The sequence below is a fragment of the Solanum dulcamara genome, chromosome 7 (assembly GCF_947179165.1).
Source record: "Solanum dulcamara chromosome 7, daSolDulc1.2, whole genome shotgun sequence".
In the NCBI taxonomy this organism is placed as follows: domain Eukaryota; kingdom Viridiplantae; phylum Streptophyta; class Magnoliopsida; order Solanales; family Solanaceae; genus Solanum; species Solanum dulcamara.
The window spans coordinates 4,784,313-4,808,017 of NC_077243.1; the positions used below are offsets into that span (position 1 = coordinate 4,784,313).

Consider the following 23,705-nt stretch of genomic DNA (forward strand, 5'->3'; position numbering starts at 1 on the left):
CTCATTGGAACCCTTGAAGAGGTCAAAAAAGGATTGAATATCTAAAGAAAGAATTTGAGATGAAAAATCTTAGAAAGACAAAACTTTGTCTGGGTCTGCAAATTGAACATTTAGCAGACGGGGTCTTTGTCCACCAATCTGCCTACACTAAGAAAATCTTAAAACTATTTTACATGAACAAAGCACATCCATTAAGTACTCCAATGGTTTTTCGATCATTTGAAGTGGAAAAAGATCTATTCGACCTTCTAAAGAGGATGAAGAACTTCTTGGTCCTGAAGTACCATGTCTCAGTGCTATTGGTGCACTTATGTATCTTGCTAACGTAATCATACCTGATATAACATTTTCTGTTAATTTGCTCACAAGATATAGTTCATCCTCAATGCGAAGGCATTGAAACGGTATCAAATATATTTTGCGATACCTAAAAGGTACTATTGATATGAGTTTGTTTTATACTAACAAAGGTTGTGCAGACCTTATTGGTTATGCAAATGCAGGTAATTTATCAGACCCACATAAAACTCGATCTCAAATAGGTTATCTATTTACACACGGAGGAACTGCTGTATCATGACGATCTACAAAGCAGTCTATTGTTGCTACATCTTCAAATCATGCTGAAATAATAGCAATTCATGAAGCAAATAGAGAATGTGTGAGGTTGAAATCGATAATACAGTTCATCAAAGAAAGATGTGACCTGGAAAATGATGTCAAAGTACCACAGTTATATTCGAAGACAATGCTGCGTGTATAGCTCAATTGAAATGTGGCTTCATAAAAGGAGACAGAGCGAAACATATTTCACCAAAATTATTTTTCACACATGATCTCCAGAAGAATGGTGATATTGATGTACAACAAGTTCGTTCATGTGATAATCTTGCAAATTTATTCACAAAGACATTATCAACATCAACTTTTGAGAAGCTAAGATATAAGATTGGAATGCGTTGTCTCCAAAATATCAAATAAAGTTTTCATCAGGCGGAGTAAAATATGCGCTGCACTCTTTTTTCCTTAACCAAGGTTTTGTCCCACTGGATTTTCCTAGTAAGGTTTTTAATGAGCCAGCACTCAAGGTGTATTACGAGATGTGTGTACTCTTTTCTCTTCATTAGGCTTTTTCCCATTGAGTTTTTCCTAATAAGGTTTTAACGAGACAGAAGATATATGGGTGTTCAGGATAACTATATATAGTTTTCCGTTCACTAGAATTATTTTTTTTCATGGACATCTAAGAGAGAGTGTTGAAAAATAATTGTGGATGTCCCTTTCAATTCTATTCTACTTTTCCCCAACCCACATTCTTTTGTCTTTCTAACTATGACTATAAATATGTCATATTCTGCAATGTAAAACACACACACACGAAAGAATACAAACACAAATATTTCTCTTCTGCTTCTTTGTTTTAGTAATCTCTCTTTCTTATTTTACTAAATTAATTTATTTTATAACAATAATTACAAAAAGACAAAAAGCCATGTAGGATCACATTCTAATTTCACGTGATGCGTATTCTGTAATAGTACCCAAAAGAAGGTCCCACTCCGATAGAGACGCGTTTTTTTTTTCTTTTTCGGAAAGAGAAATTTTCATTGCATCCAATTTATCTCAATTTACTATAAATTGCCTTAATCGGAATGCCATTTTTCTTAATATTAAAATAGAAGAATCTCAGCAAATACAGAAACTCAATTGGTGCTCGAATTTTCTAATCTGTAAGTTTGAGTATTTCCTTTTTGCAGATTTGTTTTTTCTCATTAGTTTCCATTATTTCTTGTTATTGGATTAAGATTTGAGTGGAATTTATTTTAGCAATCTTTGAAGTATATTCAACCCTTGTTATTAATGCAGATCCTTAATTGACCTTCCATTTAGTAATGCGATCTTCTTGTTTTATAATAAAGGAAGCAGAATCGAGTTATTCATGTTTCTGATTTGCTGATTTGTGTTGTTAAAACTTTGAGGCATCTTTTTCTGTTAACAAATTGGGGTTTTATCTTAGTTTAATGAAATGGAGACATATCTGCATGTGTTTTGCATATATATATTTTTTGGGGGAAGGCAACATAAAGTTGTATATAATTCACGGATTAGAGCCATAAAAACAACCATTAATACTGAGTTAGGTTAACCTTTTTTTGTTCTGCATATTTTCTTAATTTAATGACTACTTTTTTATAGGGTTCACGTTAGTCTTGTCCCATTAATGGTTAAGATTTTGTTTTGATATGCCAACACTTTCTAGAACTCAAAAGCACACCCCTAAGATCCTGATTGTGATCAACACTTGGTAAATAAGAAAATTTTGGTCTTTGAAATTTGATGTCGTTAAACAAATAAGAAAAAAATAGTTACTTTTAGGATGTGTAATGAGATTAGGAAACATATGTAATAACAATTTACAAAATCATTATGAAGATAGCAATGACTATTGAAACAATGTAAAAGGGAAGTTCTTTTTACTTCCGGTGGTGTTTCTTTTTAAGTGGAGATTTTAGCCTATACTTTGCAAGCTTATAGTCACTTTGGGATCTTGCATTGGTCACTTTGGGCATTTGATTTGTGTAGTTGCTTCATCAAGCATCTTCTTTATCTACCTTTTTTTTCCTCCCCATTTTGGAGGATTTATAGTGTTTCCACATTTCCTCTCCAGCGTGACTCGAACCCAGGACCTTCCGATCGTGGGTAGAGGTGCTTACCAGCTGAACAACCTCACTTGTCCTTTCTACTTTATATTTAGGATCTGGGGAAAAGAAAAATTGAAACAACAACATACTAAGTGTAATCGCACAAGTGGGGTCTGGGGAGGATGGTCTGCACAGAGACCTTATCCTACCTTGTTGAAGGTAGAGGGAAGGAAAATTGAAAGAATGGATTATTTTACAATGTGCGTCATGATTATGTTTAGAATGGCAAATGCTTCCTAATCTGAACCAGCCTGCACATTCAATATTTCTGCCCACGCAAATCCTATATGAACATTGCTGCCTACCTTTGTTATAATTTAGGATGGCAAATGCTTCCTAATCTGAACCAGCCTGCACATTCAATATTTCTGCCCACGCAAATCCTATATGAACATTGCTGCCTCCCTTTGTTATAATTTAGGAGATGAAATGACATAGTTTACGCTGAATTCTTTATTGTTGAAAATAATGTAATCAGTACATTCGAGATTTTGCTTTTAATAAGTCATTCTACAGTACACAGGAAAGGCGTCTGCATTGGAGATTTTGATTGTTATATTGTGCTTCGCTTTCTGTGAGGATGCTTAAGATTCCTCCCCACCAAGTTGCAGGACACCAAGCCGGCAACGGAAAGCTTGGTCCCCTTGTGGATGAATCAGGACGTTTCTACAAGCCTCTCCAAGGCGATGAACGAGGGTCCAATGAGCTCAAATTCTACACATCATTCTCTTCCGACACTCGGGTTCCAGAACACATCTCCAAATTCTTCCCTACCTTTTATGGCACTCAGCACATAGAGGCATCCGATGGATCCGGCTTGAAACCCCACTTAGTTTTACAGGATGTCTCTGTTGGTCGATTCAATCCATCAATTGTGGATATTAAAATGGGTTCAAGAACCTGGGCGCCAGAAGCATCTGAGGAGTACATCCAGAAGTGCTTGAAAAAGGATAGAGAGACATCGAGCCTTCCTTTAGGATTCAGGTTATCAGGGATACAAATCTATGGAAACAAAGAATCAGGTTACTGGAAACCTGAAAGAACCTCTATGCAGAATCTTCCTGCAGAGGAAGTCAAGTTAATCCTGAAAAAGTTTGTTTCTTCTAACACGTCGACTGACATGGACTTGCACCCAGACTGTGCTTTTGCAGCAACTGTTTATGGCGGTTCTACTGGCATTTTATCACAGCTACTGGAGATGAAAGCGTGGTTTGAGGATCAAACCATGTACCATTTTTATTCTTGCTCAATTCTGATAATGTTTGAAAAGGGACTTGCATTGGAAGGACAGAATCCAGGTGGACAAATCAAGTTAATTGATTTTGCTCATGTTATTGAAGGAAGAGGTGTTATTGATCATAACTTCTTGGGGGGTCTCTGCTCTTTGATTAAGTTCATATCTGAAATTCTTACTGCTCCAAATGAGCACAAGAGCCTTGTTTCCTCCGATAATGGTGTCAAGTCTGTCAACTAAGCTTGTTCCAAGTTGCAACTTTTTTGTATGAAATTTTATTTTGGGATTGCTATTACCCCAATTATTAATCTCTATGCACCCAGGATGACAATTAAACTTATTAACAAAATAAGATATCCTGAACTTCCTTTTTGTACTACTTAATACATAAATGTACCCTTTAATTTGACCTCAATTATCATCTATGTTTTCTGACTTTAGGTATGTACAAGTAGGTACTTAGATTTATATAAAATTGAAAAAATAAACACATTAATTCTACGTGGCATCCTACATAACAATTTTGTATCCTATGTAGCGTTCTACGTGTATTATGCCACTTCGGATATGTGTGTTCACTTGTTCAATTTTATACAAATTTACGTGTCTACTTATACACACCCATAGTTAAAGAGCATAGTTACCAGATGAAATCAAGTTTAAAAGTATATTTATGTATTACGCCTACTTTATTTTTTCAAACAATATCTCTGCACATGTTGATGCGTAGTGTATACATTTATCATTTGACCTTATATACATCTTCGACTAAATGAGTGGACAGGATTATTATTACTCTTAAAAGGGTCGTTTGGTTAGACAAGGATATCCAATGAGATTAGATATCCTATCTTTCATTCTTTTGTATGGTATTTCTAGTACAAAATGGTCCCCAAAATTAATTAATACTCATAATTAATTGCAGAATAAAATAATTTTATATTTTATCTCAAAATTATTATCTTTATTCCTTCAAATTTAGAATTTTTCCTTCAAGTTCGCGACACATATTGGTTACTTTGATGGTTTTGTAGTGATATGAGGCACATGGAATAGGGTATGAAAAACAGGTATAATACTTAATTTATTTGTCTGATTTTAACTTGATACAAAATTTTAAAAAATAAAAATAAGTTTTTTGGAATTTTATCATCTTAAATTTAAAATACATAAAATGTACCAAAATATTCTTTAACTAAAAGTAAACAAACAAATTGAAATAGTTGAGAGTATAACCAACACCTTGAGAATTTGAGATGAATACATTAAAATTCGCTAAATTTTTTGAGATGTAAGTAAGTGATTCCCCAACAAGAAGATTATTTGAAGAAGAGGGAATTAGGAGCAACCTGGGACAGGGGATCATGGTGTTAGTTACTCTCATCCATTTCAATTTATTAGTCCTGAAAAATATGTGTTGCACGTTTGTCTCTTACTACTTTATAAAATTTATATATGTTTATATTTTAATGCACAAGTAGATGTACAATATCATGTCGTTCCTATAAATTTCAAATGGTATCGTGGGAAAAAAATGCTAAAAAAGAAAGGAAAGCAAGAAAACAAAAACAGGGAAAAAAACTACGAAAATGAAAAATTGTTGAAATTGCTTTAGTACAGCATTCTTGGGAAATGAAAATTATTTCCAACCTTTATATTGTTCATTTTCGATAACTTTGGGCTTCCTTCATGTGAACATGTGTTGCACGTTTATTTCTAATTTTTATTATAATATTTGTAAAATAAAATAGTAAACCAGAAAAAGTACTTTAAAAGCCATACAACTTATATGTGTGGTCACTAAAGCAAAAATAATTATCAATCATACAAAACAAAAATCATAAAATTGATGTCTTATCATGTACAATATTTTTTTTAGTTATAGTTATTTATTTGTCGAATAGGAATTAACTCGGAAAAGTAAATAGTATTTTTTTTTTATGGTAAATGTAAGAATACCTCTAAAGAAATCAACAATATATTACAAATTGAAGCTAAAAGTATCAATATGAAAAAACAATATAGACAAAAAATATAGAGAAACAAGAGATGAGAGCTTTCTTATTCTCTTTCAAATATTCTGAATCTCTTCAAGTGTACGCAATGTTGTGACTTGTGTCCAATGTTCCTTAGCTCATTAGCATTGACAAGGTAAGGCCTAGCTCCCCTTGCTTGTATCTATTTCTATTGAGAATTTTTATTTTAATAAAAACTGCTAGATACTCTATCTAGTGGTATAAAAAAATAATTGAGGAACACTGGATTGTCATGAATATGTCATTAACCCATTTGAGATCGGTGAAAGTAACAAACACAATGGACATCAACAAATGTAGTAGACATCTTCATTATTACTAATAAAAATATTGATAACACACAAAAAAAAAAAATCCACTTGAACACATAGAAAAGAAATCTAAGCAAATCTTGGTTAATCTGTAACGGAAATCAAATATTAATATTCAAGGAGCGAAGAAAAGTGGTGATCATCAAAACTAAGACAATATATATATCATGGTGCGGTCCACAGAAAAAAATCACTGAAGCACACAAAGATATTTATAAGCCAAAAAATATGTCTAAACATGATCTATAGAAATTCAAAAGTCACATTAGAAAAAGATCACTAAAATATCATTAAATTTCTTTATAATCATTATAAAGAAGTAAAAAGACATATATTTTATTCTCTAAAAACAGTTAAGTTTTCAAAACTATTAAATCCAAATTTGTCGTTTTTGTTCAAAGTTGAAGCGTATAATTATATATGGTATATATACCAACTGAATTGTAAAAGATAACGTACTGATACACATATGTAAAAGATAACGTACTGAATTGTATATAAAATATGAAGAATTAATTCTGAAATTGTAAAGGCATATAATTATGGTTGATTCATTGTATTGTATTCAATGTGATACTTCACATTTATTTAAACGTTTATTTACAGTTCTTTGTGCAAAATATTTAAAAAGTAGGTTTTTTTATTGAAGGATAAAAATGTGTAATTAATTAGATTAGATAAATTAAATTAAATATTTATAACATTTTAATTTAGTGTAGAGGTAAAATGGTAATCCAACTTTGCATTTTGAAGCTTTCCTCTTTGCTTACTTTCCGTTAAAGGATATTTTGCTATATTTTTAATTTAAGCTAATAAGGCTCAAATCTTTTTTAATTTCTTTTTTTTTCATACGAGCAAATTGAAACAGTGGAAATAATTAATTAAACCATTTATTACTTCTTCTGTCCAACTATTATTATCCGAATTGGCACAAGAATTAAGAATCAATAAATAATAGGAGTGATTTTACCAAATTGTCCTTTATTAAATATAAGTTATTTAAAAAATGAAAAATAAATATTATTTAATAATAAAAGTAAAATAAATATAAAATAATAAATTATTTAATGATTTTATAAACTATACAAGTATTGTGGATATTCAAAATAATATCGTAGATAAATAAAGATGGACGAGGGAGTATAATAAAAAGGCATCATTTTGATCACGTGAACTTTATTTGAAGGAACGGGTCATTTTGGAGTATTTACTAATCCTCAAAACCCAATCTCAAGGAGGGCTGATGAGAGGTTAGGCGCCAAAACCAGTTTATAAATAAGCGAGCCCGGAGGAAAAAAGCATGTAGAGTGAAAGAGTGAGAGATCCAGAAAATGGTGTTGCTTTGCTTCGTCTTGGATCTCCGGAGCTTATCACCTCCATTGCTTCGCGATTTGAAGCAGGTGAGATATCCACATTTTATGTATGTACAATTTCCTTACGGCAATTCAATCTGTTGAATGATTCGCTGGTGCAAAGCATTGTGTTTTCTATTTTTCCATTGATCTTCGAATTTCACTTGAAATCGCATGCTTATCATTGTAATTTCTGATCGATGTTCTCTTTCCTACCAGTCGATGTTAAAGCTCGCAAATTTCTACGCGATATCGTCACCGACTAGTAGTACAAGCAGTGCGAGATCGAAACCTCTGCTCGATCGCATTGGACTGTGCTATGTGTTCAAAAATCGAATCTCACGCACCGATGAAGTAAATATAGTATCTCTTTCTATTTCTAGTGCGAATTGGTATATGCTTACATCCGTGTATTCATTTTTAGTCTGAAATGCGAATTACAACTATGCTTACCTGATAAACTGGTAAAATATTCATGTAAACTGATAAATGGTATTATACACAGCTTAAGGTAGCTTATAGTCCACGAGGAAACTTCAGTCTCCGCGATTTCCATCATGCTGTGAACAATTTGCCTTCTGATGCCTTTTTACCTGATTTCAACGGTTCTGGAGCTCTATGTTGTAGCGGTAACTCTTACGTGCTTATTATAGGTTTCTGTAATGTAAATGTATTCAAGTTTCTGTGCTTCTATAGGTGCACACTTAATTCGATTCGATCGCTCTTGTTACAATTAGTGTGGGCATCGTTTGGCGCTTGCAGATTTGAAACTTTGCAGTATCCTAAATGACAAATTTTTGTACTCATGGGGAGGTACTAGTAAAGATATTACGAGAAAGGTGGTTTTGATCAGTTCATGCATATTTGAAACCCTGGACTCTGCTACCATAAAGGCTCTCATGGTGAGGGCATTTACTCTCTGCATTCCTATCATTATCAACTCTATTTTTGTTATCTGGTGTTTGGAGAGATGATTAGATGTCTTAGTTGTTCAGTTCCACTACTAGATTTACAAGGGTAATGAACAAATGGTAATGTTTTGCTTGTGGCCAGAAAATGAACCTTTTAAGCTGCAAGCTTTCGGTTGAGAAAACTTGTGGTTTTGCTGTCAGGATGCAGCAGATTACTGTATTTCAGTAGAGTTTGTCTTCTTGGAGCAAAATTCAAGTCATCTTGCTAATACTCCTGAAAGTATTAATAAATTCTTGAAGCAGATTGGTGATCTCGGGAACTGTTCATTTCAAAACTACATTCCAGGTTACGGATACTCATTAATCCTTCCCTATAGGGATCTTTAAGATGAAAATTTTAAAACCTATTTGTTCACTGTGATTTTCATTTTATGATTTACTTCATTCTGATCTTGTCGAGGGTAAATTTAATGGTAAATTATATAATTAAGCAAGGACTATCTTTGTTGGTTCTATATTACAGATTCTTAGAATCGAATCTGTTAACTAAGTTACCATAGAGATCAATTTGTTCTCAATGCTTTCAGTGTGTAGAAAGTGAACTTCCAGATAAGATTTCAGAAATGCCAATTCTATTCTTCCAGGTTGTAGGCTATAACATTTACAATAATAAGACACAAAATTGTCGGTAATTCAAACTAATTGGCAGTGATAATGATTTCAATGTCCATTTAATTCTAAAATGAGACTCTGACGAGCTTTCCTTTTCATGTGTGCTTCTCGCATCCTTTCTTGTCTTTGGATCCTTGTTAATGTAATACTAAAAGCAGCTAAAAGTTAGTACTTTTGTGAGTATCCAAAGAGGTTAACGTTGCCCTTGATGGATTATAAAGGTCAAATATCCCTGACTGATTTCATAAAATTTGAATATTCAAGGTTAAATCTCCTTCATATAGTTCAATGGATGAGTACAGTCTTGGTCTTAACATGTTTGTATAATTTTCTGGGAGAATCAAATTTTCTCTTCTTATTATCCATAACGAATAGATCTGCAGATGCACATGCTTTGTCTGGCTTGGTAAAGAAATGGTTTCAGGAACTGAAGGAGGACTTGGAAGAACAATTGCAGGCTTGTTTTGTCTTTAAGAGCAATCTTTTAGGTTCAACAAACCAGATATCCTGCAACTTGTGCACCTCTTTCAATCAGATAATTGATGAATTCGTTCCTTGTAAGGTATAAATTAAGTTCATTAGGATATTATACAAAATAATTGATTTATTTCTAGATAGGTCAAAATAATACCTTCTTATTTAAAGGTGTAAGTCTTGATGAGCTGGATGATAAGACCTATTGGTTATTGATTCTTCAGTAAAATCGTTATGTTCTCTCTCTGTTTAGGGTTCTTCCTACTGCTAAGTTGCATTCTTTAACTGATTCTTATCAAAAAAAAAGTTACATTCTTTAACTGATTGGTAATTGTCCTTCAAGTTTTGGATTTGTTTTATGGTGTATTTAAACTATGTATCTGTTCTGTGATGGCCTGATGAGTTGGTTAGAAAACATGAGATATTTTAGATTCTATGATTTTAACCATTAGCTACAACACCACCACCATAATACCTGGTGTGATCCCACAAGTGGGGGGTGGGGTGTACGCAGACATTACCCTACCTTGTGAATGTTATTGACAATCCCTACCATTAATTGCATCAGTAAACCCTCTTTTACTTCCTCTGGGTGTGCAGTAGTATACATCATTTATTTTCTTGTAGTTAGTGGTAAGTCTCACTTGAAATTTCTTAGAGTTATCACTCCTTTGACAGTCATGCAGGTGTCATGGCATTCCGTTTGACAACTCAAGAATGATCCGGACCAATTTGTCTTCTTGTCCAGTAACCGGCGTTGAGCTTGGAGTACTGGATTTGGTTGATAGTTCTGTGAAGATAGGAGACCATACAATCCTCTATATGCCCTCTTTCCAATGTTGCCAGGACCTTCGGAAAGTTCCTTTACCAATTAACTTCAACGTTATTGAAAGAACTAACTTGAACACACTTGATGAAGGTAAGTTTGGATGAGAATAAAAAGCATTCTCTTTTAAAATTTGCATACTAAAAATTAAAGAAAACAAGATATGCCATTACCCTGATGATAATAGATGATTGATCTAGTTTATGACTTTGATGCCAATAGTTAGAATTTCTATTGTTATTGTCTAGTTTCAGTTAAAAATATATTAGTTATGAGAATTCAAAGTCCTAACGAATACAAAACTTATATTAATACCCTATCTTTGCACTCATTACATCACTTGGAGATTCTCATGGTGCACGCGATTCATCAATTTGCACCTAATTCGAACATGCATTTGTTACCTTTTCTGATTATTGGTGATCTACACTCAATATCAGCTTCTGTTTCTTGACAGGGATTATTTTAGGTGCTTCCTACATTGTTACCCCAGCCTTCTCTGAGTTGGATGATACTGATAAATCAGAGCTAAATGTTAAACGTAAGCAAAAGGCCTACAATTATATCTTGTCATGTACTTCCATATATATATTGCATAAGCTTGTCCAGCTTATAAAATATTCTGTTACGCCGTCACTGAAATTAAACTGTGAATACTCCATCATGAGAGGTCATGATCTGACTTTGTGATTTGGCAGTTTTTCGAGTGCTGTGTGGTGTACTGCATTCCCTTGACCAGGGTTTGGTTTGCTCATCAAATTGTAACATAGAAACTGCAAAGCAAACTTCCTTCCTGTGCTATTATATTCTTTTACCCTCAGAGAAAGGAGTGATGACTCTCAGAGTAAGTACATAGTCCCTCCAACATCTGAGCCTTTATTTTCCTGCTAAAAAGAAGTCAACAGCATCTGTTTTTCCCTTCCGTTTCTCTTCATTCTGATCAAGCATTAGTGCTTTCTTTCCTTCTCATTGATAATCCTCACTAGGTTTAATTAGCAATACGCCACCAAGGAGAACATGCAATTAGTTATTGTTGATAATATTTCTTTCCTTTAATGTCTTTATGTTTTCTGTTTGGCACTGAAGTCCAATGTCTATCGGAAAAGCCTATCTGGCTTCTCAAGGTAGGTGTAAGGTCTGTGTACACACTATCTTCTCAAGATCTCACTTGCGATGCGAGATTACACTGGGTTTGTAGTTTTTGTTGTACCGAAGTCCAATGTGTCACCATCATTTTAACCTGCAGGGGGAATATTTCCTTGTTCCAAGGTTCTCTGGATTATTTTTGTCTTAATACGTCCAGCTATTACTATATGTTTCTCTACTCTTTATCATGTGATGTCACTGCAAATTATTTGCAGAGGCTTGCTGGATCAGAGGAAGTATTGTCTGTCCCTGACATCACTAATATTGCTCACATCCCAGTCAGTGAGGATATTGAAAATTCTCTTCAGGCCTCTTTGCTTAAGGTCTGTTTCATTAGGGAAATTCTATTCCTATACTTGTAGTTGATTCTACCATGCCTCTTTATTCCTTACTGGGAGCAAAGCAAAATCAGATGCATTAATGAGATCAAAGATGAAGCAGCATCCATCTATAAATACATCAAGCGCCATTAATTGGATCTCATTTTTTTCTCTTAAGGATTTGCTGTTTCACATTCTCATCATTAATGATAATGTAGCTCTATCTCTAATCTGTTTGCCCTTTGCTAGGTATAAAGAAATGGCTGAGCTGTGCTTCCTTGGTGCATAGAGGAAAGTCATTTTGGTACATCTCCAGATTAAGTTGATGCTCTTTGTTGTTATATTCCAGATCGAATTAAGAAGTTACGATCCAGTTCAGCACGACAGGGGCTTCCATCAAAGACTAAACTTGCTTGTCAAAGAGAGCCTACAATTTGGGTAACTTTTTCTCTCTCTCCTGTAGCATTCTTTCTTCATCTGCTGTAAAAATATAGTTCACAGGGTCAGCCTTATGATGTATGCATTGATTGTTTCTTGAAGTTCATTCCTTTTCATCTTCTGCCAATAATAGACCTGAATGCTTTCTGGTGGTTTATTGAGAGCTGCACTAAGTTGCTGATGTGTACTGTTGATTACTCCACATTATCCATTTGAGTGCCCCTTAGGTTGGATAAATGTTCTAGGAGCTTGCTGCATTTTTAGGTAATTGATAGGGCATCAGTATAGCTAGTTTGTTCAACTAGCGTACGTCTTCGCAAGCCCTTAACCTTAATTACACTCTTCTGATCTGGGTAAACTATAACACATACCAATTCTTCTCAAAGAACTATGCTATCTTATTAGTTTATTGTGTTAGGAGATGGAAGGAGTCATCTACTTTGATCAGGAGCTATTTGCTTTTAGTAAGATTCACAGCAAATTTCATTAGTTCTCAACTCTGGAAACAAGTTTAGCTTCTGAGCTTTAGCCTTAGCTGTCTGATTCGCTAATCACCATCCGTGATGATCACGTGTACATCAGCGTTATGTAGGCATTGAGTCGATTACTTCTTTTTGATATTTTCATTGGCTGGTCATGAACCTTCATCTTAAAAGTTAGGTTGTCTCAGGGCAATACCTGCTAAGGCTAAAGAACTGGTGACAGCACCAAACACAGTTCTTCAAGACCCTGTGGTAGAAGATTTATCAGTACAAGCCAACAATGTGGAGGTTATAGAAGAAAACGTGCAGGATAGCAACTTGGCTGATGGTAAAATTGGTGCTAAAATTACAGAAGAATGGGAACAGCTGATTGTATTAGAGATGCCAAAGATGTCTTCCTCCGCTTGTATCTCCAAGCCGAAGTTGCATAAGGAGGTTTCATCTCCCCCTCAAAGTACTGGGAAACTTGATGACAAAACTTCACGAATCCTTGAAAGGCTGGAGATACCGAAGCAGCTGAAAAGAAAAGCAGCTTCCCCTACAGTGTCAGATTTCCATACAGTGTCAATCTCTTCAGTAAAGAGGCCTTTGATCCCCTTTGGACCCAGTAATACTGACAGTCAAGAAATTGTTTTGAGCCAGCCCATAAAACCCAACTTTCAGAGGCTAAAGAGGAAAAGATAACTTGGAAAATCCTTTTCAAGCAGAAAGCTTTCAGTATGCAGAGGTCCGTCTTCTCGTTCTATGTTGTTTTGGTATCTCTAATTCTTTAGCATGCTGACTTTTCATAAGATAACTAATCATGTGCATAAGATGTTCTACATTTTACTTCAATCTTAACGTTCTTGAACTATTAACAATTCTGGATGGTCTTGATTGCCACCATACCTTGTGATATACCTTTCAGATTTTGAAATGAAGAGCTTTGAACTATATACGCTACAATTTAGCAAAGATTAAGGAATTTGTCTGGAGAAAGGTCTTTGTAGCTTAACTTTGACAGTTGACAGTGAAACATTATAAAGGAAGAACTTGTGCAGGGTAAATGAACTGGAAACACAGAACTCCGGAACAATAATTAAGTTCAATTAGTTAAATTCTGATGCATCCTTGCATTTTGAAAGATTAGTATATCAAGCCATAGTTCTAACTTCTAGAAGGGTGATTGTTAGAGATGTCAAAATGAGCCCAAATATAGGTAATTGCCTAATCCGCTCAAACTTTTATGGGTTGGGTTCAAGATAATTTGTATTGGGTTCAATTTCAACTCATTCAAGCTTTAACCCATTTTAGAAGAATCTTAAGTTGAGCCCAACTTAATCTCCAATTTCAACTCATTTTAATGCTCTTTATTTGCATTGGTGTAATATTTGTTCTTATATTAAATGTATGAATTACTATCTATTTTATATCTTTTAGGATTAATTTATCAATTTGTAATTTTTTATTTTAATTTTCTTAAATTAAAATACAAATTGTGATTATAAAAGATAAATAATAATATATTAAAATTATTGAGATTAATCAGGTCAAATTGGACGGGTCATGACCCAACCCAAATTTTAGACCAATTGAGCTTAACCCATTTGAGCCCAAAGTAAATTTTTATTTCAACTCATTTTAATATTCTCAATTTCAACCAAATCCGCTCATTTAACACTCCTAATCATCGTCCACCTAGCATTCAGGGAGGAGATTAAATAGGCACACTTGAGAGACTATAATGACTTGTTAGTACAACAACATATCCAGTAGGGTGATCCCATAAAGAGTGGGGAGGGTGGAATGTAGCAGATCTAATCTTATCTTGTGTGAAGATGTTTCCAAAAGACTTGTTAGTGAGTTCTTTATTTGTCTTTTTTACTTCATGAAGAGTGACATTATTTCCTCAAATATTAGGTGGAATAGGACCGTAGCTAGTTTGCAAGTTTTCCCCATATTCTTCACTCGTTTTTTCTTTTCTTCATTTATTGGTCAGTCTTCATTCCTTTTGCTGGTGCATCAAAATCGTCTTTCGGCCCAATCTATCAAACAAATAAATAATCAGTTCTTGAGTTTTGCTCATCAGTGCAGGAAATTCTAAGTGGTGCTGTAGAAAACATAAGTCCTTCGAAATTATAAATTTTCCTTTTCTGCATTTGTGCGCGCGTCGGCACCAAACGGGTTGTCATGTGTCATAAGTTATTGTCAGTCTGCCTGTATCCCATCATTTAGTTTCTAGATTGTGGGACATCAAAAGACCAACTAATGTATGATTTGAAGTTAGTGGATGGAGTACCACTATATTCACCAGTCACCACTCACAAGTATACCTTTGTGCCAGTAGCGGGGTTTAATGAAAATATACACACTTTTTTTAACTTCTTTAGCCATAAATAAATAATATAGAGTTCAAGTTGAAGCACTCATCAATATCCGCTAATTCCATCTGTCCCATGACCAATTACATTTTGGTATATGATTATGGGAATACATTTAAATGTAGAGAAGACAAATAATTAATGATTTAGTGTTCAAATTTAAATACTCTCTCTTAAGAATCATACTAAATTCAAATTTACACATTTTGATCTTAAAACGAAAAACAAACAGGCGTGTCCCTCCGGCCGAATTTTGTTGAATTCGATTTTGTGCACAATGCTTGAGTATCTTTTGGTGTAAATGATTATATTGGGATTCTTATTTTTTAAGCAAACCAAGCAATTCTTAAGGTTTTGTTTTGCTTTCATGGGTGAGGACACGTCATCTTGGAATAAAACGAAAGATCCATGTTATCACTGCCTTCTTTTTTCTTTTCTTTCCTTTTTTTCAATTTGTAGGGAGATGGGTGAAGGGGGTAGATAAATAACATTGTCATATCATCAACATCCTACTAAAAAGAATAATTTTATAGCATTCAGTTATGGTATTCAAACTATTTAACTCTTTTATACAAGGCCTAGTTTACAATTATTACTGGAAATTATTAAACATTCACATATCATGGTCAATAATTACTAAGTAGGTGGCTAGTTGACTCTCTCTTCCACCACGTAAAAGAGTACAAAAAATAAACAATAAAAACAATGATGACAACCACCTTCCTCTATGCAATTATACTGTAAAATCCAATTTAGTGGTTGGTGGCACCCATAAAAACAAGTTCAACTCCACTATCTTGAGCCTGCCTTTCTCCAAGAGAAGATTCTTAATTCCTTCAGCATCTATCTATATATCTTATTTTTTGCAATATACTAATATTACAACCACAATTAATATTTATCAACTTGGTGTGCAACATTATCTGTACACAATAGGGAGAGGTGGTGGATTCTAGAAAAACAACTTGTGTCCTTAGCTGTTTTGACTGTTTTGACGAATTCTTAATGGTCTGTTTAATGGTCCATTTCTTGATCAAAAATTTTCTTTATGGAAATCAAACTTGGTGGATGTCTTGTGTGAAAAATCCAAGGCGTGTTGTTTTAGCTCTTTCGTGAGTGCCGGTGCCCCACAGTAGAAGACTCCTGCAAAATTGTCAAAAAAGGGGGAAAACGAGTAAGCCATCAACAATATGTCATGACAGGAATTTGAAAATGACCCTGGTGCCAATTGCTTTCACAAAGAAAAACTTATCAATTGAACATGCTTTTTCAACTCTCACAAGGACCAAGACACACCAAAGTCTAAAGCTCTTTTTACACGTGGAAGTTGATATATCTAAATAGGGAAATTTATGCTCTTAGTCCCTGATATATCCAAGTTTTAATTTTGATCATTGTGCTATCTGGTCAAACAGATTCAACCTTAAAGCAACTAAAATGTGCTCTTTGATCTTCACACAATTCACAAATTATTACTAACTATTAGACCATTAGCTTACACATGTATTGTGTTAAATTTGCGTTACTACTACATATTTGAGGTAATAAAGTTTCTAAATATGAGCTAAGTATGACATACTTCCTATACCAAAAGCACATTAATTAATTCGGGGTAAGAGCTCATTAGAAGGACCGAAATCAGAGTTCATCAACAATTGAAGGGTCGAAAGTGAAATTATCCCATCTAATAATGTAATGAAGAAAAAAAAGGAAACGAAAATCAAAAGAAAGAAGATTAAAAGTACTCACCAACTTTAGCCTCGGGGTGGTTGAGAGCAATGCGTTTGTAGACGTTTCTCCAATTAGGCTTTGCAAAATGCGACTTAACTCTCGTGCCAGAAACAATGTCTACACCATTTTTGGCATGATGAAGTGACTGAAGCATAGTTATAAGAGCAGAACGAGCATCACCTTCTTCATAAACACTTGTACAATAATTGTGCATTTCAATTACTCCCTTATGGTCCATTTCAGCAGCTTCATTCATTATACCTTTGAACCAGTCAAATGAACCTTGTTCTCTAGTAACCCAATAGAAATATGCCCTCCTTGTGTTAAAGTTATTTCTTCCACTGGCTGAACCTGATTTACCCCTCTTTTGTGCAATATTGGGGCTAGCATTTTGTGCTGCATTTGACATTCCGTGTCCATTTTCCAAGGAATTTTCCTCTTCGTCCATGGCCTTCATGTTGTTGACAATGTCTTTAACGATACTGATCATTGGTGTGGCTCCAATTCCAAGACCCACCAATAATACCACCTCATAATTCTTGTAGTCTTGTGCTGGTGCTCCGTATGGTCCATCTATTAACACTCTTGGGAAACTGCCAATCATCACATGTGATTTCCATTAACTACTTTATATAATTAAAGTTTTATGACACAGTTTAACATCTATACATGGACAATGTATATGTCGATCCTCTACAAAATGTGAAATAATTTTTTAGAATCCGAGCATTTTTATACCATCGGATTAATTTTAAAGGTAATAAATAACAAGTAATAATGTATAATGATTGAAAATTGTAATTTGAGAAATAAAATAAGTAACCTTTCTATAGCATGTAAAAAGTTGTAGATATATGTTAAATCCTTATACTAGAAAAATATCTTGCAAGCAAATATGTCATCTCCTTGGAAATATCATTCAATAATTGAGCTTTGTTTTATTCCTCCTTGTTCCTATCCCGGTAACTTTACAAAACAACAACCCTGCAGTACTTTAAGAAGTGGTCTATTTAAATCTTGTATAGATTCTTTAGGAAAAAAGTGACCACGAGTTTGTTATATTGTACCAGTCCAGAATCTGACTAATCACGATCACTATAAGTTCTAAACTAATTACATTTGCAGTATTAAATTATCAAAAAGTTCGTATTATAAGGATAATATCTCTGGATATTAAGGTGGAGAAATTTTTAATTTAATTCTGCATTTTGTCCACAGATGTTTCCTTAATCAGTGTGCTCTAAGAGGTGAATGTAATGAAGATGATAATAGAATGGAAAAAGTACTCACTCAGGATTATTCTCTCCTTGCAAGTAGTCAGCTCTAAGGAGTCCACTTTTCCCATTAGGTGGAGGCTGGCAAACCTAACAAAAACCAAAAATAACTAATAATTAATTCAGGAAGATCAATAATTAACACTAACATAGTGGATTAACATGTACTTTTGGGGAAAAAACGACAAAAGGGAAAATATAAGAGGCGGCTTTTAAAGCTGTCAATCCAAAGTGGGACAATCACGCCTCCACTATTTTTTTACATATAATATATCGCCAAAAAACATGTTGCATATAAGGACATGCAGATAAATTTAAGTAGATATTTTTGATTCAAGTATTTAGGGTCTAAAAGAATATATAATTATATTTAAAAGGACTAATTAGTAATTACCTCAGAGAAAACAGTTTTAAGTTGTCTGGTCCAATCACCAAGAGTTCTAATATGAACACTGAGATAGTCATCTCCTGGGGCCGAAGTTATGGAAAATGGGTGCCTGAAAATTTTTATATTAATGTTTATCCACAAGTCAGCAAATACTGCAGAGACGTAGTAATTATAGGGGGACAATATTTTTATGAATTTTGAGTCATGAAATATCATGACTTGGTCAAGGTTATGACATAAGAAATATTAATAATAATGGGTTGATTCCTTTATTTTAATAATTAAATAAAAAAAAAAGTTTCACCTACCATTCAAATGGTGAAACCGCAGCACAGTTGACGAACATGTATTGCCCACTTTTGTATTTGTAGCCTTGTGGCTTTGACATGTGAAGGGCTAACACATTTCCTGGATACACGGCCACCTACAAATTCCACAATCAATTACTAGTAACTAGTTTGGCTATTTTCATCTTCACTGTGGTTGGTGAAAAAAGTCATGATTGTTGGATAATTGCATTTTTGATCCCTCAATTATTGGTAAATTTAATTTAAGTTCCTGTGATATTTGTTTGACATTTAATTAACTTAAAAGTTTTTTGGGGGGGTTTCTATATATAGAAAATACATTATATTTAATTTATTTCTAATCCCCAATTGTGAAGTAATAATATATAGGATTAAATGTATAAAACACATGGGAAGTTAAATGATTTAGTTAGTATCACGTTGGTAGATTTACATCCTTTTTAATTAATTAAAGGTTAAATATATTAAAAGCAAATATCATAAGGATTAACTAGCAAATTTGTCAATAATTGAGGGACTAAAATGCAAGTTTCACTTATAATTATTAAGTGCACGACAATTTGTCGGATTCGAATTACCTTCAAAATCTTAACAGCTTTGATGCTTGACCTGAATGCTCTAAGCAACCTTTCACCAGCATAGAGTACTAGTGGGACAGTAAGGTACATCCATGTCTGCCCATTATGAAAAATCAATCCAAATTTTAGCAAACAATATTAATCAACTTGGTAAAACTTAAATGAAAATAAAATCGTAATAATGCTAAAGATTTTTGAACATTTTACTAACCGTTCTCTTGTACCAATCTTTGGTAATGTATAGCTTTTCTCCATGGACAATAAGTAGAGTATAGACAATGACAAATAGATGGTGTGAGTACCAAAAGGCATTGAATCCAGTGAGCTTGTGAAAAGGTCTTGGGAAACTGACTCTGCCTCTTCTAAACCATGGGGTTGCTAGTGTAAAAGCTATTGCCATTAGTACCACCATTATAATTCCAGTTACCCCTTCAACTCCCTTCACAAACCACCAATAGCTTTCGGGTTGTTCTCCAAAATAGTACTTCATTGGTTCATATTCTTCTTCACTTGCATTCAGAAGCCGAGGAAAATCACAAGTTAAATGAGCTAGTCCGTGTATTCCAACCCCAAGTGCAATCGCGATTGCTATCACCTAAACAAAGGGGAAAATGAACCAATCAGTGTCCTGTAATGAGCCATCGACTACTCAGGAATTTAACCATCTAGACGTCTTATAGATAAAAATTTGCTAAATTTTTGGGAAATCAAGGAGTGATCAACTTACTTTGTGAAAATTGAGATTATCGTCAAAAGGAACAGCAACACCTAATCTGGTCTTGTTACGAAGCCAGGTAATGGTGTTTCTGCACACTGGAAGTAAAATGATAGCCATGTTGAGCTTGAGTGTCTCAGCAGCACCCTTAGCAAAACACACACAGGGACCCATGACAAGGTATGCAGCTTTTTCTTTATACTGAATATACTTCCAAGTAAATAGACCAGCCATGATTCCAATCCACAGCAACAATACCCAAACTCTTTGCCAATTATCCAGTAAAAAGTACATAAAACTCTTATACCATCTCACTAATGGATTTGGCTCTTGTGTGTGCTTAAGTTTCTGACTTAGCATCTGACTCAAGTTCCGGCTTTCGCCTCCTCTCTGCACCGATTGATTTGGTGCTTGTAGTAATAGCATTTCCAAGTTCTCAATCTGATGAATGTCATAGCATCAACAGTTAATTTTCAAGTTAGGACTATAAATTTTAGATTACTATTAGTCTAATTAATGCCTCCAAATTACCATAATGTATCCCAGGTTATTAGGATCCAACTCTTCCATGATCATTGCCGCATATTCATCAGATTGTTTCTGGATAGTTGACAGCCTATTGGCAGACGCGCTAAGGCCTATAATCTGCAAATCGCAAAACAAATGTTTAGAAAAAAAATAATTATATAGGAGCGACCTTGTCAATGCCATTGCGAGTTTCTGACGTAAAATAAAATAAATAAATTAGAATTCAAAAATACCTCTCTGACTTCTTCTTCTGTGATTCTGCCATCCGCATCTTTATCAACCCTGTATTAATTAAATTCATCACACGATTTAGATCTGAAAAAATTGAATCTGAGATGCTTAATTTATGGATAAATGTTGAACTGTAACTAATAATTAACCCTTACATGTCAAAGAAGGTCTGAAGCCGAGTATCAAAGCTTTGGTCTGCAACTTGGTCCCAGAACTCTTTGAGCTGTGCTTTATTAATGGAATCCGTTGTGATGTTTCTCCTCCGAGCAAGCGCATCATATAGCTCTCCAGCAAATTCCTTAGACTCCTTATTCATACCTAACATTAAAAACAATTGATTTTCATTTTCCATTTTAACAAGCTGAAGAAAATAAAACTACACGAAAGTAACACTAAGATGAAGTATTCAGCACGAAATAATTGTTTGTTGTGACTATAATTCATTTAATTTACCTATGCATTCTCCAAATTTGGCCCGAGGAAGCAAGCCAGTAGTGGAAGCAGTAATCTCATCGAACCGCTTCTCGACGGCGGCCCATCCAGCGCCGCCATCAGTTTTGCTGATGAACTTAAGACCTTTAAGAGCATGAGCAGCAGCTGATTTATTCCTATCGAACCTTCCCGTAGGAATTGGGCGCTTATTTAAGGAAGCCAATCGCTTGAGCTCTTGCGACACTTGCCGGATTCTCGAAGAAGCATTTCGGACAAGTGAAGATCCCAAGGTAGATTTCTTCTCCAGACCTTTAGCCAATAAAGCCAACTCAGGATCTTCCACGTCAGCGCCGCCGGCAGTTTTTACACTGTGGACAGCCACGGAATCTTCACGGACATCGAGAGTGATTTCCACGTAAGCATCGTCATTGGACTTGGCGCCCGCTCCGGCACTAGTTCCGATATCTGTAGATTCCGGTATGTTAAATCTCGCGCTCTTTTTGCCGCCTCGTTTGTTCAGCGGTCCGCTTAAAGGACCGCTGTACGACGCTCTGTCATTTCCTATAATCTCCGTATCTGAGTGGTGGTGATGGTGGTGTGGGTGATGATTTTCCGAATTTTGCATTGCTATAATAGTTTCTTCAGAGAAAAAAGAAATGAATGAATGGAATTCCAATTTTTCAAAATGAAGCAAAGTTAGGTGGAGGAAGAGGTATATTCCAGTAGTATATATGGATATTATACAAAAAGGAAAAAGATTACAAAAGCTCTAGTAATCTAATTTGGATTTTCAGACCATAGACTAAAATTCAATAAACAAATTAAAGGTTTGGGATTTCTTCTTACAAGCAGAACTCAGAAGTGGTCGTTATACCTTCGCTTCTACAAATGAGGCGTTCAACTTTGGGCTTTATATATAATGGCGAAAGGAAGCCGCATTCTATTAAAAAAGAAAAAAGAAAATAAAAAAAGGAGAGAGCTAGGAAAATGAATGAAGCTGGTCTATGTTTGACCAAAGAAAAATATTTTTATGTAATATTGCATTATTCCACCGGTACATTGCATGGCCTTATTTACACTTTCTATTATTTTTATTCAAATAATTATTACAAGACTTATGTTATCATCAATTAATTAAACTAGATTCGCCGTAACGACCCACGCTGATTTTTCTATAGATAAAATTTATAATTTAGCGTAGCAATCTGGAAAGTTTAATAATTAACAAGTTTGTCCCTTATTAAAAGTTTCGAACAGGAGATATTATTTTAATTCCAAATTTATTTTCTGAAAGAAAACCTTTAATTCGTAAGCACCATATAATATGATTATAATTAATTATTTCAAAAATGAAAAGGAACTATTTTTCCACCTTATTTATCAATCTGCCGTAAAATTTCTGGTAGAAAATACAACATTTAAAGGTATTTATCTACCTAGTAATATACTCCCTCCGTCCTTTTTTACTTGTTAAAATTTTACTTGGCACACCTATTAAGAAAATATTTATTAGTATAGTGAGTTTACCATTTTATCCTTATTAATTGATAGAGTTTTAAACATATTTGCTCGCTTTATTTTTTAAAGACATTAACTCAATGTTATAAATAGTTGATATAATAGGAAGAAAAAAGTTGTTCTTTGTTGATTTATCCAAAATGACAAGTAAAAAGATAATCAAATTAGAAAATATTTGACAAGTAAATAGGGACGGAGGGAGTAATTCTTTAATAATGGTGCATATGGTTGAACTTGAAAATTCAAGGAATTTAATTTTCAGCATGGATGTGTATTATTGAATCGGTCCTTCAACATTAGTAAACACTAGTAAATATAAACAGGTAGGCATCGCTCTGGCATCAAGTGGCAAAGATTAGAGACAAAATCACACAAAATGGAGGAAGAAAGAAGAAGAAGAACAAAGAGGGGGAATATGAATTAGTCAACCTAGGAATACTTAATAAGAAAAAATAATAAGAATCTAGTAATTTACTTAATTAATATTATTTCTATCTATTTTTATTTATTTATGTTTAATTTGGCACATTTCTTAAGAAGTAGTATTTGATAAAATACAGTAATAAGTTTAGTATGTTATCATTAGAATATAAAAAATTTAATGTTTTGAAAAAATGTATTGGAAAATGACTATAGTTAATAATAAGGGTAAATTAGAAATTAAGTGATAAATTATTTATTGATTTTTTCAAACTGGACAAATAAAAATAGAAATTTATTTTTAATATAGTGGATGAG

The 23,705-nt window shown here is 34.0% G+C and overlaps 3 protein-coding genes across 4 annotated transcripts; 2 read left to right on the top strand and 1 right to left on the bottom strand.

Annotated features, from left to right (window-relative positions):
• Positions 1 to 1,619: 1,619 nt before the first annotated feature.
• Positions 1,620 to 4,351, top strand: LOC129896262 (inositol polyphosphate multikinase alpha-like). The gene is made up of 2 exons (XM_055972118.1): positions 1,620 to 1,730; positions 3,219 to 4,351. Exon 2 carries the CDS (start codon positions 3,283 to 3,285, stop codon positions 4,174 to 4,176), a length of 894 nt encoding a protein of 297 aa, XP_055828093.1. The 5' UTR covers positions 1,620 to 1,730; positions 3,219 to 3,282; the 3' UTR covers positions 4,177 to 4,351.
• A 3,124-nt stretch (positions 4,352 to 7,475) lies between these two features.
• LOC129896614 (uncharacterized) lies at positions 7,476 to 14,308 on the top strand. Of its 2 annotated transcripts, XM_055972550.1 has the most exons (13): positions 7,476 to 7,683; positions 7,855 to 7,989; positions 8,141 to 8,264; positions 8,398 to 8,537; positions 8,748 to 8,892; positions 9,602 to 9,780; positions 10,371 to 10,611; positions 10,976 to 11,059; positions 11,217 to 11,362; positions 11,880 to 11,987; positions 12,334 to 12,422; positions 13,093 to 13,631; positions 13,812 to 14,308. In XM_055972550.1, the coding sequence occupies exons 1-12, from the start codon at positions 7,615 to 7,617 to the stop codon at positions 13,586 to 13,588; spliced, it is 1,956 nt and encodes a 651-aa protein (XP_055828525.1). In that variant the 5' UTR covers positions 7,476 to 7,614; the 3' UTR covers positions 13,589 to 13,631; positions 13,812 to 14,308. The 2 variants fall into 2 exon arrangements, with proteins under 2 accessions (XP_055828525.1, XP_055828524.1); XM_055972549.1 differs by having other exon boundaries at positions 13,093 to 14,308.
• A 1,454-nt stretch (positions 14,309 to 15,762) lies between these two features.
• Positions 15,763 to 22,339, bottom strand: LOC129896421 (respiratory burst oxidase homolog protein C). The gene is made up of 12 exons (XM_055972318.1): positions 21,471 to 22,339; positions 21,173 to 21,335; positions 21,020 to 21,068; positions 20,790 to 20,903; positions 20,271 to 20,699; positions 19,755 to 20,138; positions 19,544 to 19,639; positions 18,966 to 19,081; positions 18,664 to 18,766; positions 18,286 to 18,359; positions 17,014 to 17,588; positions 15,763 to 16,407 (listed from the first exon to the last, which is right to left on the bottom strand). The coding sequence occupies exons 1-12, from the start codon at positions 22,072 to 22,074 to the stop codon at positions 16,298 to 16,300; spliced, it is 2,817 nt and encodes a 938-aa protein (XP_055828293.1). The 5' UTR covers positions 22,075 to 22,339; the 3' UTR covers positions 15,763 to 16,297.
• Between the last annotated feature and the right edge of the window lie 1,366 nt (positions 22,340 to 23,705).

What these genes read in the sequence shown, in the direction of transcription:
- LOC129896262 (XM_055972118.1), top strand. Translation starts at nt 3,283, where the DNA reads ATGCTTAAGATTCCTCCCCACCAAGTTGCAGGACACCAAGCCGGCAAC.
- LOC129896614 (XM_055972549.1), top strand. Translation starts at nt 7,615, where the DNA reads ATGGTGTTGCTTTGCTTCGTCTTGGATCTCCGGAGCTTATCACCTCCA. An exon ending in TGCTTCGCGATTTGAAGCAG is followed by an intron (nt 7,684 to 7,854) that starts GTGAGATATCCA and finishes CTTTCCTACCAG; the next exon opens with TCGATGTTAAAGCTCGCAAA. An exon ending in ATCAGAGCTAAATGTTAAAC is followed by an intron (nt 11,060 to 11,216) that starts GTAAGCAAAAGG and finishes GTGATTTGGCAG; the next exon opens with TTTTTCGAGTGCTGTGTGGT.
- LOC129896421 (XM_055972318.1), bottom strand. Translation starts at nt 22,074, where the DNA reads ATGCAAAATTCGGAAAATCATCACCCACACCACCATCACCACCACTCA. An exon ending in CAAATTTGGAGAATGCATAG is followed by an intron (nt 21,336 to 21,470) that starts GTAAATTAAATG and finishes TTTTAATGTTAG; the next exon opens with GTATGAATAAGGAGTCTAAG. An exon ending in AAGATTGGTACAAGAGAACG is followed by an intron (nt 19,640 to 19,754) that starts GTTAGTAAAATG and finishes CATAATGGGCAG; the next exon opens with ACATGGATGTACCTTACTGT.